This window comes from Vulpes vulpes, chromosome 2 (assembly GCF_048418805.1).
Source record: "Vulpes vulpes isolate BD-2025 chromosome 2, VulVul3, whole genome shotgun sequence".
NCBI lineage: Eukaryota > Metazoa > Chordata > Mammalia > Carnivora > Canidae > Vulpes > Vulpes vulpes.
Window position 1 is genome coordinate 14,672,371 of NC_132781.1, and position 15,466 is coordinate 14,687,836.

Below are 15,466 nucleotides of genomic sequence, written 5' to 3' on the forward strand. Positions count from 1 at the left end.
GAGGGTCTTTTACCAGTGTTCCCTGGGCTTTCCACCTGCTAACCTCTGTGTCTGTGTGTCCCCGTGTTTGCAGAAGCACCACTACCGGGAGCTCCCCGCGGAGGTGCGGGAGACACTGGGCTCCCTTCCTGATGACTTTGTGCGCTACTTCACATCCCGCTTCCCCCACCTGCTCTCCCACACCTACCGGGCCATGGAGCCTTGCAGCCATGAGAGGCTCTTCCAGCCCTACTACTTCCACGAACCCCCGGACCCTCGGCCTCCAGTGACTCCAGACACCCTTTGAGCCAGGGTGGCCCTCCATTCTGGTGGCCCCAGCTGTCACTGAGGGCCTGGTCTCTATGAGTCTGAGCCTGACGCCTCCCAGCTTCGCAGGGAAACCAGGCTCCCAAACCAAGTGCCTTGAGCTGCCCACCCTGCAGCCCACAGGGGATGATGCCGACCCCGGAAGTGGGAACCATGACCCCTTCTGACCTGTAGGGGGCTGAGAAGATGCTGGCCATGAAAGCTTTACAATGGGGGGTCCTCAGTCAAGGAGGGCCCATCCCAGAGGCAGCGAAAGAAGCATCCTCCACCTTCTCCTGGACTCACTGGCTTCAGACTTACACCCTTTTTTTTTTTTAAAAAAAACTTCCTGTTTGATATCCACCTGTGGGCCTGTTGAGGAAGAGCAAGGAGGGAATCCCGAGTTTTCCCTGCATGTGGGACGTCTTTCCTCGACCAGCTAGGCTGAGATGCACCAGGTGCAGCCTCTGCTTGAAGTGGGGCTCCAGAGGCGAGGAGTGCTGAGGAGGAGGAAGTTCAGAGGGGTGATTCCCGGGGATTGGTGATGCCTCTCATCACAAACGTGCCCCAAGCGTCCCAGGCCACTCTAATCAGAGTTCCTTCGGGGCAGTGAGAGTTTCGAGTGTGGGGCGCAGCGTTGGAGCAGGTCAGCAACACAGACTGGAAGACGAGGCCGTGTCTGCAGATCTCTTAGAAATGAAGAGGATGCTCTGTCCTGAGCCTGTATAGCCCAGTGCATTGGTGATGTTTGGTGGATTCTGGGGGATGTTTAGGAGCATTTGGGGAAAGAGGTAATAAGTTCCCCATAAAGGAGAGCAGCACCCGGCAGGAACAGGCCTACTGGGGACCAGAGGGGAGCAGGCCAAATGGGACACAGCTACCCTGGAAGAGTCCCGGGCCAGCAAGTGGGCAGTGAGGCTCCTCCGTCCCTGGAGCCAGCAAGAGAGGCCAGCGTATTTGCGCGCTGAGACCAGGGTTACACCTGCTTCGTGGGCAGGCTTTTATGTTTCTCTTGGCAGATTTTAATAACTTTATATTTTGATCATACTGTAGAATGCTACGTTAGCATAAGTAAGCTGAACTTGGAGCTTACTTGTGAAGAAGGTAAAGGCAAGACACGTAATACGGTTTCTATTTTGTGTGATACCAAAAGTCTCCATCCCCTCCAGGAAGAGCGTTCACGTTCGGAACACGCTCTGATGCTGGAGAGTAAAACGTTATAGCAAGGCTATGTACATCCATTAAACAACTTCAAAGTAATATTCCCTAAATTATGTCACTACCATCTTTTTTTGCTAAAATTAGTATGATTTTTAGCTTTAGTATCAGTCCAAAATTCCTGTCTTTTCTCTACCGAGAGCCTTAGCGGTTAAATGTGATCAGGGTACAGTGTAAAGAGATGTCCCCCACGTCCTTCGTCCAGCCGGGTGAGTGGATCACGGCGCCTCGCTCAGCGCTGGTGAGCTCGGAGACTCCGCTCAGGAGTTGGGATGCTACTGACTGCCCCACGACTCGACTCGCTGTCGCTTCTTCTGTGAACTGCTTTCCGGTGGTGGGTTTGCCTGCGGGCCACTCATCCAGAGGTCCCCTTCTGTCTTTGGAGAATTCAGTTCCCTTCCTTTCAGAATGCCTGAAGTCACTTTTTCCTCTTAAATTAACATCATCCTGCATCTTTAAACCTCATCCCTTACCTCACGCAGACCTTGGAACCCTGGCGGTTTTTGGCTGGCATCACTGCGTCTTCTGCTACGCTGCCTGTTTTTCAGGAACAGGGCCAGATGCCTGCCCTCCCCCTCTCTGATGCATCTGCACCATTGTCCCTATGGCCCTGCGGTCACTTTGCTGCTGGGCCTGAGTGGTGATGGCCACCCCACCCCCCGCCCCCCGGCAGTCAGGTGGAGAAGGTGCCACAAGCTGTGGACCGGGCTGTCGGCTCTCTGTGCTGCTTTGGTCTCGTGGCTGAACGGTGTCCTTGGGAGAGTTGCCAGGTCACTTCTGGCTGCCCGGGGCTTGTGTCCTCTCCCTGTTTGGGCCCAGCTTGTCGCCAGGCAGCTGGTTTTTAACTCCTTTTCTGCTTATTGTCTTTGTTTCTAACCACCCACCTTCTCAAACTCATGTACTCAATGTATTTTATTTCGAGTCCTCGCTGAGTGAGCCAGGCAGGATCCCGGGTGCTGGAGACTCAGAGGTGACCGAGACCGGCAAAACCTCTGCTTCCGTAAGAGGTGACAGGGACGACGAGAAGCCATCCTCCATCGGTCTTCTCTCTGTTACTTTTAGGAACCTGGTCCCTCCACGGTCCCTCGAGTGGTTTGAAGAGGTCTCGTGTGGACGCTTGTCATGAGCACACCTCGGGCAGCGTCTCTCACATCTTGTTCTAGTCTCTAGAATTCGGGCTTCCTGTTGTGCTCAGCACCGTGATAAAGTGTCTCCGTCCTTTGCTGGAACAGGGTTCTGCAGCCTCAGGCATCCTGTCACAGCGGAGCTGTTTGATCTTTAGCACGATTCCTGGAAGGCTGTACTTCTCAGAAGTACACTATCGTCATTTTTATAACCGAATGTGGCCACGTCTGTTGGGAATCCCGGGGAAGCTGTCACTAAATCCTGTGGTGAAGCCTGTGTTGCATCTACCTCTGGCACACCTGCCAGAGTTTCTCTTGTTGCTCCTGGAGTCTTTTTAACTTCAGTTTATCAAGAGTTCACGCGTCACTAAGGCCTCAGAGCACCTGCACTTTGGGGAGTCATTGGTGTCCGTGGTAAGTCACTAAATCAGCTAGCGGCTGACCTCAAACCCCGGGTGCAGAGGGACTCTCCTCCCCCCTCTCCGTGCCATAGCCGCCCGAGGCTCTTGCCAGTGAGACTCCCTCTGACCTGTTAACACGTAGCGGAAGATCCACGGCTTAGTGGGCCCAGCAAAGTATTCTCTTTCTACCAACTCTACAAGAGAGGTCTTGATCAGAATCCGCTTTTGGTAGGGTTTGTGTGAATGCGACTTGTTTACCGTTGCGTTTCTTTCTCACGGCAGTGCAAGATGAATTGGCTGCTGATCTGACCTCTCGCAGAATGGGGGGCCTCTGGGTCGTAGGCCTTTCCCCTCTTGGCCGCTGTCTCTTTTAGAAGGTGGGCTCTGGCCAGGTGTGGGTTTCCTGAGTCCGCTCTCATTCTCCAGCTCTGGTGATCGGATCCTCAGGCTCCAGGTCCTCGAGGAAGGAAAGCCGCTTCTACTTCTGCCTTCCGTGCCACAAGAGCTGGGAGAGGGAGCACAGCACACCTGTAAAGAGCCTCTTTGAATTCGCTTTAGCTTTCTCTCTGCTCATTTAGATTCCGAAATCCCTTTTCTTCACGTATCCCTGTGTCTTTTCCTTGCTGATTCGTTCACCATCCTGGGGTAGTCCTCTTAGGCCTGGCACTGGGCCTTTCCTGGAAGAAAGTCACTGAGTGTCCCGTACAGATGAGCCACAGTTCTGCCTTCCAAGGCTGGACCAGTATCTTTTAAAACAAAATATCCCTCCATCCTATACTTTGTATTCTTTATGAAACATTGACTTCCCCATGGGTAACCCTGGTTCCAGCTTCTTGTATTAGCGTGTAAATCCTTTCTGTATTCATTGGACAACCACAACACATCTGCAATGAGCCTCCCACGGAGGCAGCCTTAACCGACACTTCTGTCCAAAGTCCCCAGCCCACTCACCTCGCCCTGTCTTTGGTGGGTACAGTGTTCCTTTTCAGTATCCCAAAAGCTGTGACGGGGGCATCCCCACTTACCTAGAAAGCATTACCAGTCAACAAGAGGCATTCTCAGATGCAGACCTTACGTAGTGTTCTTTTTGCAATGATCTATTTATTTAACCTATTTATATTTATTTAATTTTTACTCTGAAATATATCCAGTTATAATTGCACTTGGCTTTTAAAGCACATCAGATTTGTTTTGGACAACACACCCCTGACCACTCTAAAACTGGAAAAGGAAAAGTTATACTGGATTTTTCCACAGGATGGACGCCTCACAGTAGTTTTATCATTAAAGGGTGAAAAATTTGGTCAGGGTAAGAATTTTCATTTCTGAGTGATTTTTTTTTTAAACAAATTCTGTGCCATTGTGTCTTCTCTGTGGACGGTTGTTTAATGGGTATGTGTTAATTGTGTGATAGAATCCTCTCTGTGAACCTACAATCCTCTTTTTAGCTTTATATTTTATAAACTGCCAGATTGTACAATTTTTATGTGTATTTTTAAAGCTTGATGTGAGGGTAATTATCTAAGTTAAACAGCCTATTTTTGTACCTCCTGTACAGTTTTATAATTCTGCTGATTGATGATGGCGTCTGATGTGGCGCCAACCACAAATAAAGATAGTTTTAGACCTGAAAGTCGGCTTCATCTTCTTGAGGACAAGGGGTCACTCCCAGCTGTCTTCTTGGCTGTAGGAGGGCGAGTAGGAGGGACGCGCTGCCTGCCACAGGGTCCAGGGACTGGGATGTCCTCCTTGGTGGCTGCAGGATAAAGTTCTTTGAAATACTGTCCAGAGTCCCTAGAAGAATTGGTTTGGGCTGAATTCCAGGAAGCTGGCCAGGTTGGGGCTGAAATGCCCCATGGTGAGAATGAAACTCCAGCAGAGTTGGGGGGGGGACAGTGAGGAGGACGCTGGACCCCGGTGCCCATGAAGGGGTTAAAACCACTTCAGTAACTCGGCCAGCGCAGGGCTGGGAAGGCCAGGATCTGAGTGTGTCGGACACATAATCCATCTATCCACACGCCGAGGAATGAGCCCAGAGGCCAGTCTGCTTGGAATTTAGAATCCTGCCAGTGTGCTGCTTCCTTTCCTTCCCCCATTCCATCTGGTGGAAGAGCAGAGGAGGTCCCTTCTCTTGCCTCACGGGAAGGGAGCACTCACAAAGCCCTGGGACTGGCTCCCTCTCCCTGCCTGCCACCACCCCATGCCCCTGCCTCAGCAGGATACCAGGAGCGTCCCTGAGGACTGTGGGCCCCCACCCCTAAAGCTCTGTGTCTTGGGCCCACCCCAACCCAAGGGAGAGCGAGGGGCTGCAGGACGCCGTTGAGAGGCCTGCTCGCTGCCTCCTGCCACTTGGCATAGCAGCAGAGACGGCTCTTGGGTTCCCCAGAGAGCTGCTAAGTCAGAGCAGGGGCCACATTTTGAACCGGCCCAGGCCAGGGAGGGGAACAGCAAGCAGCACCCTTAGTGCCTCTGAGAACAGAGAGAGGTGCAGGTCCGCAGGAGGGAGGCCAGCAGGTAGTCGAGCACTGGCACGTCCAGGGCTGTGGTTCTGGACCACCGAGGCAGGGTTTGCTGTTGGGCCTGCTGGGTCAGTGTTGGGCGGCAAAGAGGGTGCTTTTCTCTGAATGTTTGATACGTTCCATTAAGTAAATGTGCAAGGGCAGCATTTCATCAGCAAAGGCACCTAACTTGTACTCTTTTCGTTATTTGTCCCATCTGTCGTTTGTGCCGGATGCGTGCCTGAGCTCTGAGAGCTCATGAAGAGCCAACTAACAGCCCCGCCTGTCTGCCCTTCCCACTGGGCCAGGCACTGCGCTGGGGCACCCTGTGCCCTAATCACACGCCGGCCTTATTTCTCTCCCCTTGCCAACCAACATTTCCCTTCAGACCAAAAACATACAACATCTTTCGCTTTAGGGAGACACTGACTAGACCCTTTGCCAAGGCCACAGTTCGGGCGATGAGCTTGTGTCTGGACCAGTTAGCTGTTGGCGGAGGGAGCAGGGCTGGTAAGAACGTGGCAGCCCCTGGGGAACCATAATAAAAGATGGCAGGGGGTAGAGGGAGCAGGTTCCAGAAACAGGAGAGGCTGGGCCAGCAGGACAGTAGCTGAGTGAACTTGACCTCTGAGAGGGTTGGCGAGTGAGCCCAGTAGGTGTTCTTCCCTGCCCTCCCCAACCTTTGCCTTTCCAGATTCACTCAGGCCTGCTCAGTGATTTGGATGAAACCACGGAAGGACGCTCCTTGGGTTTGCCTGCCGGCAACACAAACCTAGAAAGAGTGCCTGATTGCCAACGGGACTCTGCCCGTCGAGGTTCCAGAAGATCTCAAGAAGCTGGAAGGCCGAGCCCAAACCCAAAAGATGACGATGGGGTTGGGGGTGGAGGGCAGGGCCGTGAGGAGCTTGGAAACGGTCACAGACACTTGAAGGGAGAGCTGTTGGGGCCTCAGACGTCTGTCACATGAGGAACTGGCTTTGCTCTCATGCTCCGGAGGATTTAGGCCGGCCTCGTGGGGAACATGGTCCCAACGGGAGCTTGACCTGCCCCCACGATGCCAGAGGAGGCTTGGCAAGTGAGTGAGCGCTGGGCCTCTGGAGGAACCCAGCAGAGGGGAAGGGCCTCATTCTGAACATTTTAGGATGAGGAATAAATTTAGATGGGGAATAAATTCTTCCTTGGGTCGGAAGTTTAACTCCGGTCCCTTCTCAATAAGCATCTGTGACTGAGGCCTACCCCTGGCCGCCATAAGTTCCTGGAAAAGGCTGCCTGACCGGGTGTGAATCACAGGAAGTGGGGAGGGGAGGCTCCGCAAAGGAGCTGTTGACGACAGGAGGGTGGCTGGGGTGGTGTCCTCTGGGATCCTGCCAGGGGCGTCTGGTGTTGCAGGCACAGGTGCACTACGAGTGGTTAAAACAAGCCATAGTTGACTTATTTAGGACAAGTTTGCGCTTCAGTATACCAGTTCCAAGGACCAGTTCCAAGGAATATTGCGCTTAGGAAAAGGGCTTGATGACAAAAATAACTTGGGCAATGATGGATGAAAGACAGATTTCCTATTCACCGCAACACCACTCAGGGGCTTTTCATATACTATATGCGGCGGGTGCCTGGCTGCCTCGGTCTGTGGAGCGTGCGACTCTTAATCTCAAGGTCATGTGTTCAAGTCTCCTGTTGGGTCCAGAGCCTACTGAAAAAAAACAAAACCAAAAAGTACCATATACTAACAGAAATCTCAAATTATTGCCTTTAATCTTTTTAAAATGAGGTTTATTTTTTTTTATTTTTTTATTTGTTTTTAAAATGAGGTTTAGAGTGGCAGAGAGAATGTTTTCATCAACTCTTATTTTATTGTCCTTTTTCTGGATTCCTAGGAAGAGGACTTCCCCAGCCTCGCCTAAAATTAGGTTGGGGCACGTGACTAACTGGCCAGTGGGTGGCAGTGGAAGCAATATGTGCCACTTCTGAGCCAAAGCATTGAAGAGCTGGGGCACAACCCTCCAGCTCTCTTTTCCACTGACACAGTGACGGGCCATCGGGGAGGCCACGTGTTGAGATGACACAAAATGGAAACAACCTGAATCGTGCAGTCACCACCCAGAAGGCAAGCTGTCCTGAAAAGTCACCTGGCTTACAACAGACTTCTCATCAGCTAAATAAATAAATAGATAAATAAACAAACCCACGTGTGTTGAGCCACTGAGATGTCTGGGTTAATTACTGCAGCCCAGCTGACACCATCTTGACTAACACTTTGGTAGAAAGTATCCCAAAAAGGGGCACCTGGGTGGCTCAGTGGTTGAGCATCCGCCTTCAGCTCAGGTCGTGATCCCGGGGTCCTGGGATCGAGTCCCACATCGGGCTCCCCATGGGGAGCCTGCTTCTCTCTGTGCCGAAGTCTCTGCCTCTCTGTGTCTCTCATGATTAAATAAATAAAATCTTTTTAAAGAAGAAAGTATCCCAGAAAAGGCTACTACGTGCCATCTGAAAGGTGAAGGACAGTGCTGAGCCATTCGTGACTTAAGCCAGCTAAAAAGTTCGTGCTGTCAACAATCTGAGGGGGGAAAGAAGTTGGATTCTCTGCCTGCTGCTCCCCCACCCACCTGCCTCCCCCATCACTGAATGCCCCGCTTGGCTTCTGTGGTTACCTGTGGTCCACCTGATGGTTTGATGGTTAGCGGTGCTCAGGGTGACGCCTGATGAGAAGTGGCTGAACCTGGCAAGGGAAGGTGGGAGGGGCAGGGCAATAGCACCCCCTGCCTGCAAACACACAGCCTTCCCTTGGCCCCACAGGGCCTGCTGGGCTCATTGTGGTCACTCCCAGGGCTTGGGACATCTAGTTGGCAGGGACCAGAGGAGGGTGATGGTGGGAAGGAGAGTCTGTCTTGTTAGCATCCACTCTCCCCAGGACAAATTTTTTTTTTATAGATTTTATTTATTCCTGAGAGACACACAGAGAGAGACACAGACAGAGGGAGAAGCAGGCTCACTGCGGGGAGCCCGATGCAGGACTTGATTCCAGGACCGCAGGATCACTTCCTGAGCCGAAGGCAGACGCTCAACCACTGAGCCACCCAGGTGCCCTCCCCTGGACAATTTTAGGGGGAGCAAAGGCAGGGACTAAGGGGCAGAAGGTGGATAATTTAGGTTAGGCCCCATGAGCATGGAGCTGGCTGAGGGTCTGATCTTTACTCCAGGAGGCTCAGAAGCCCACCTTGTCATTCTGGTGCTGCAGAGAGAGGAGACAGGGATCAAGACAGTGAACCACAGCTATTGCTGAGCAAATATTGCTTTCCCTTCCAACATATGAGCCATGTTTTGTCACTCTCAGTGGCTGGGTGGCAATATTGGCTTGTTGGTTGGAAAGGAAACCCTCTTAGACAGGATGGATGACAAACCCAGCGCTGTTGTTTGTAGGTCTCAGAGTTTTTAGCTAGGTCAGTGGTTTTTGAACTCTGATCATATCAGCTTCGTGTTGTGGGAAAGGGGAAGCCTACACAGGCCCGGGTCCTATCCTGCTTCAATAAGCCCAGGCCTCTGCATTTTTTGATTTCCAGGTGATTTGGGCACACCCCAAAGTTCAAGAACCATTGATCTAGACCATAGTGCTTATTATAGAAAGGAAGCTCATAAGAGAAGTACCTTTAATGCTTTGGTGTGTCTCTCACCTATTAAAAATAAATGTATATCAGTTTTTAAGTCCAAACTTGAAGGGTATTGCGTACGCTTTTTTAAAATATTGGTTTCAGGGCACCCGGGTGGCTCAGTTGGTTAAGCGTCTGCCTTTGGCTCAGGTCATGATCTCAGGGTCCTGGGACTGAGCCCGGTATTGGGCTCCTTCCCCAGTGAGGAGTCTGCTTCTCCCTCTCCCCCTGTGTGCTTCCTCTCTCTCTCTCTGAATAAAATATTTTTTAAACTAAATAATTAAAATAAAAAATCCTGGTTTCCACAAGCCAGTCCCCAGGGCTGAGAAATAGCTGGTCATCACATTCCTTGAGAGTGGGGGTGAGAAGAAGGGTTCATCATCTGGTTTTCTTAGCTACTGGCTCCCCAAAGGAAGGTGGTCAAGCCCTCAGAGACCGTCAGCACCCACCCCACCCCCCCACCCCCAGCAGGGTACGTTCCATGGAAACTTTGGGGAGGATCTCCTTGTTGCTTGTTCCCAAAGACATGACTACGTGTCAGTCTTATTTCCTCGAGCTGGACACTGGCGAGTCCTTTCAGCTCAACGGCTTGTGTCTTTCTGCCAGGAGAAATTGGCTTGTCTCATTTTTAAATAATTATCTCCCCTCCATTTTCTGTTTTTATTTTCTGGAACTTTCAAAGTAGGATGTCAGATCTCTGGGTTTGATCCCTCCATGGTGCCTATGGTTTATTTCTTATATCACATTTGTTGATTTTCTTTCTTCTGGAAAATTCTTTGGATTTATTTTCCAAATGTACCAGGACACTTTTCTTCATTTCAGCAATCATTTTTCATTTCCAAGCACTCTTGATCCCTGGGGAAATTCATATTTGAGGATACAAATTAGGTGTGTGGTTTTGTTTTTTTTTTTAAAGGTTTTCTTCAGTTCCCTGTATCATTAATCTCTATCCTTCTGGGTAATTTCAGTTTATCCTGATCTCTCTTTTTCAAGTTGCAGATTTTCCTAAGTGTTGCTGAGGCTTGATGGGTTAGACATACTAAAAAATGAGCCAATAAAAAAGCTGATTGAGGCCCTGTGTTGATAAGTAGAGCTTGTCAGCTGGCAAGCCTTGTTTTTAAGTTATTTTATGGGAAGCCCTTAAATGCCAGAGGGCAGAGGTCTTTGCTCTGGGGCCCCTGGATATCTTTGGAGAAGAGTCTTCTGATTACTACAATCTGTCCTTCTGTATCGGGGGTCCAATGCTTTATGAGACAACTTTTAGCTCATTTCAGTTCCAACATATCACTCCCAGCCTCCACCATCCTTCCTCTGAATATCCAAGGTGAAGCTTCTCCCTGGCTCTGTCAGACAGATCTGCCCCTCCTCAACTCCATCTCATTCATGGGTTACTGTAGGCTGAGGCAACTGCCCTTGGCTAGGGCTGCAGGCTGCAGAGGAGACCTAGCCTATTGGGGGTGGGGGTACTAAGTGAGCATAGCAAGGGCAAAGAAGGGACATTGAGGGACTGGATGAGGAAGTATTTGACCTTGGGGTCCAGCCTTGATGGAAGGAGACAGGAATGTGGTCCGGGGAGATTCTGGAGATGAAGAACATGGAGGTGGAACAGTATTGCATGGTGACAAAGTAAGATCTGGCTGCAGGTGTGAGTGGTGGTGTGAAGGCGAAGAAGACTCTTACAGCTTGAGGACATGAGTAGATGTTGAGGCTCAGGTTTAGCTGGGTCTTCTGGGGGCCACTGGGGCTGGCAGCAAGAGAAAGGGGGCAGGAAAGGTAGAGGTAGACAGGAAGACAAAGTCAAAGTCCTTCAGGAATTCCAAGTTGGGCAATGGCCTTGGGATGGGAAGTCGGCATAGGCCTTGGTGGGGGGCACGGCACTTGAGGGTGGGCTTGCTTCCAAGACACTGAAGCCAGGAGGACCAGCCAATGCCCAATGCCCACCCAGCTCAGAGGTATGGGAAGTCTCCACTCAGGAGAAATGGGAGAAAAGAAGATCCTCAGAGGAGGGCCAGGGGGCAGCCTGGGTGGCCCAGCAGTTTGGCGCCGCCTTCGGCCAAGGGCGTGGTCCTCAAGACGGAGGATTGGGTCCCACATCGGGCTCCCTGCATAGAGCCTGCTTCTCCCTCTGCCTGTGTCTACGCCTCTCTCTGTGTGTGTCTCTCATGAATAAATAAATAAAATCTTTAAAAAATAAATAAATAAAAAATAAATAAAAAAAGAGGAGGGCCAGGCTCCAGCCAGGGTGAGGAAATGGAGGGTCTGTGAAGAGGTGAGGGATGTGAGCAAATTTCTCTCCAGTGAAACAGGTTTCAGAGGCAAATGGGAGGTTTGAGCCAAGAGAAGCACCAGCCTGAATATGCGTGAAAGCTCAGGATCCAGTAGGGGCCCGAGCACTGCGTACCTTAGACTGACAAGGCCCAGGACTGTACACCTGGGTGGGTTACTGCACCTTTGGGTTGTGACCTGAGCAGACAGGAAGTTGCTCAGAAGCCAGAAGTGACATGGGGCTCCTGGGAGCTTGTGCGGCCTTGACTTTATCAGATGCCGAGGCCCTCTTATACACCAACAGAGAAACTGAGGCAATTCTCTGTTGCTGCAGCAGAACCTGACTGGTGGGGTGACTTCATTGGAGCTGGAAAGCCCGCATGGCCTTGGGGGAGCAGAGAAGCCAGATTCAAGCCCCGGCACCAGCCCAACCAGGTCCTCTCCCCGCCGCTGGGCCCAGACCCTGCAGCAGGTCCCATTTACAGATGAGCCATTTAAAAAACACAAACACCTGGTAGTACCAATTTTTTTTTAAAAAAAGATCTTTAACCATATTCAAACATCTCCTAATCTAACATTCAGGCCCCAAAGAGAACAGCCTCACCGTGTAACCAAAACCTCATACACACTTGCAGTTCGTTTTCCCACCTGGGTTCCTAGTCAAGCATCTCCATTTATTCTCTCCTTGCAGTAAAGTTGAAAGGAAGAAACGAACAGCTGGTGGCTCCCCTGACATCCGTGTTTTCCAGAGAAAAGGCAATCTTCCTGTGCGAGACCCTCTCAGCTCTCCATCCGTCAGCTCTTTGGCTATTGGGTAGCTCTGGATAAATTTGCTGCATCTATATAGAGCCCCTTCCTTAAAAGCACCCTCCTGGGATCCCAGCCCACTTCCAACCTCCTTGTGATTGCAAAGAAATGGGATCTACCACAGTCACACCAGTGGGAGAACTTAACTGTGCCTTTCAGACTGAGCTGGAAGGTCCTGCTGGACCCTTGTCACATCGGGCACTAGATGGCGCCATGCGCAGCCTCGTTTCCTCCTGGACCTGCAGCCTCCCTGGGTTCACCCCTGGCCTGGCTGCGGCTACTGCTCCTCCTCCCAGCTCTGCAGGGCCCCTCACATGAGATGAGACTGGGATCCAAAGAGAAGGCCCAGGGACCTGGTTTTGTAAACAAGTCCTGCGGGAAGGTAATGCATATTCACAAGCTCTTCTCACTCAAGGATGGACGTGTAAACATACTATGTACGGGCCCTCCTTTTATGGGGAGGGTCATGGGCTCTGACATCCTGTGGATCCATACAGTAGTCAAGACATGTACTAGGGTGTCCTTGAGCACAACTACAAGGACGCACCTATAGGTGCAAGTCCAGGCACCAGTTTCAACAACTACTATAAAAAAATGTGGTCAAGTGCTTATCCTATTCCAGGCTCTGAGTCAATGTTTTACCAACCATCGGCTTTATTCCACCCTGAAGCCCTTTGAGGACCTTAGAACTTAGATGTGGGATCCCAATTGCCTGGAAAAGTCTTCTTATGGCCTCTTGTTGCTGCTGCATGTCAGCTCAAAAACCACCCACCAACTACTCAACTCAACATCCATACAGCTAAGCACAGCAGAAATGTTGGCTGTCGGTATTTTCTGCATGGTAGAGATGAGCAAATTGAAGCTCAGAGAAGTTAAACAACTTGCCCAAGGTCACACAGCCAGCAAGGAGCTGTGCAGAGGATCAAACACGGGTCCTTGTAACTGTACTCCGCCAGAATGACCCCACAGTCTCCACCATTCGGCCTGTAGGCTGGTGAGTCTATGGAGCCCTTCCAAGGACCTGGTCAACATTTCTACTCCAAATCTCTGCTTCTATTTGTTGCGACCACCTTGACTTTATTTAAACTGAAAGCATTTTCTCATTTTTTAAAAGATTTTATTTATTTATTCATGAGAGTTCATGAGAGACACTCACAAAGAGGCAGAAACATAGGCAGAGGGAGAAACAGGATCCCTGCAAAGAGCCCGATGTGGGAATCTATCCTGGACCCCGGGATGGCGCCCTGAGCCGAAGGCAGACGCTCAACCGCTGAGCCACCCAGGCATCCCACATTCTTGCTAAAACAGTGTGGTCTCAGGACCAGAAGCATCAGTGTCACCTGGGAACTTCTAGGAATACCAATTCTCAAGCCTCATGCCAGACCTGCTGAATCAGTTACTCTGGAGATGGGGCTCTCCATGCTGATGCATGCTAAAATTGGGGGGCACATGCTGTAAAATTTGTGTCTCATACAACCAAGTCTTCAAGCTTAATTAAGTCCAACAAACATTTCCAAACATGCTCTTCCTCGAGGAAGAGAGCACCAGAGGCCTAGCAGCAAACGGAAGGAGATAGACATGAAGTGTGATCTGCCCCAGAAGCTACAACATGGTGGGGAGCAGAGACAGGGGTTGGGGGCCAGGTATGGACGCAAATGAGACATCAGAACTGTCTGCACAGCTCTTAAAGCAGGTGCACGGGGCTATAATTGGACAATTCAGTGGGCTCAGCATCTCTGCTGCTTTATCAGAGAGAACTTTTGGGGCTTCATGGCCAGGCTTTGGTCAAGCTTGGCATCCGGGCGGAGTATGATACTGTCTACGGTACATAAGATGTCACCCATCCTGCAGAGGGACCGCCTTGGCCTTTCCATCCTTCAGCTCACTCTTGGGGATCTGCATATGACTTTGCTGTGTCTTCATGCACCTTCTTGTCCTCTGTGCCCACAGGTGACCCCCCCTTCCCAAATGTACCACACAGGACCATGCCTTCATGCCTCTGCCCCTGATGACCTCTGGACTTAGCCCCGCCTGCTGGTTCTCAGCATTGTGCACGTTAGAATTACCTGGAAAGCTTAAAAAACACAACATGTACGTACACAAGATGCAATGGTCAACACATACTAAAAATAATTTATCTGAAACTCCAATCTCCCTGTATTTTAGGAAGAGTCAGAAGCAGTGCTGGGGACCAGGTTATCAACCCAGGACAGGGGACGGGTTGATGAGAACCGCTATAAATGCTGAGGCTCAAGCCTACTTCCTGAGCCCTTTCTCTCATTGCGCCCCCTCTGAAAGCAGGCGTGGGTCCCCAAGGTCTCACTCGGCCAGCAGGGAGGTCTTGCCAGCCTCCTGCCCTCCCCTCAGTACCAGGTTATTACAGTTCTGGCTCTGATGAGTGATTCTGGGGCCTGATGCCTCGTGAGCCATGAGGGACCCTGCGGGGGCTCCTGCCACAAGGTCTCACATATCTTGCTCAGACAACCCACGTGTCCCCCTCTTTACTCTCCTGGCCCATGGAGTAGCCAAATGCCACAGCAAGATGCTGTCTCTGACAAAACAGAGCAAGTCTAAATTAGGAAGGAACCATATGTGAGGCACAGCGATCTATGGTGAACTGTTCGCACACTTGTATTTTCCTCAGAACAATGCGATTTCACTTTCACCAACTGAGAATTAGAAAAGCACTTGCCAAAATGCTGCATTAGCTCCTAAAGCCTGAACCGAAGTACACATGGAGATGTTCTCAAACCTCGATGCCCTTCCCCCCCACCCTCTTGTGGTGAAGACCCAGCACCAAATTAAGCCACTGGTGCCAGAGTCAATCCAAGAGATGTGAAATTTTGTTCTGGAACATTCCTTAGCTGACTGATCAGGTTCTCTGGCATGAGTCATGGTTTCTTACTCTGGACTCTGGTTGCACAGGGCAGAAACCAGCTGACACTGGGTTAAGCAAAAATGGCAAAAGGCTCATGGAAACCAATCTTCAGGAACAGGCCTCAGGAATGGCTGGAACCAGGGGCTGGAACACCATCAGCACATTCTCACCTTTTCTCTGTGCATTTTGACCTCTTTACCTTCTACATATGGCCCCTCTCCTGTGAATGGGGGGAGGAAGGGTAGCCTGAGGTAGCATCTGTCCTCCGACCTCTGCAACCGGGACAGGAAAAGGCTCTTTCCCCAACTTTTTAAATAACACCACCACCCCAAACCCTCAGGGTAAG

At 50.8% G+C, this 15,466-nt stretch overlaps 1 protein-coding gene across 3 annotated transcripts in view; it reads left to right on the top strand.

Annotated features, from left to right (window-relative positions):
* Positions 1-4,661, top strand: part of ERN1 (endoplasmic reticulum to nucleus signaling 1) — a 77,760-nt gene extending 73,099 nt beyond the window's left edge. For 2 of the 3 annotated variants that reach the window (XM_072746832.1, XM_072746833.1), the window contains one exon: positions 74-4,661. In XM_072746832.1, the coding sequence (XP_072602933.1) occupies positions 74-286 (213 nt within the window). In that variant the 3' untranslated portion in view covers positions 287-4,661. The remainder of the gene's footprint in view (positions 1-73) is intronic. The other variant, XR_011999568.1, reaches the window with a different exon arrangement.
* Positions 4,662-15,466: the final 10,805 nt, after the last annotated feature.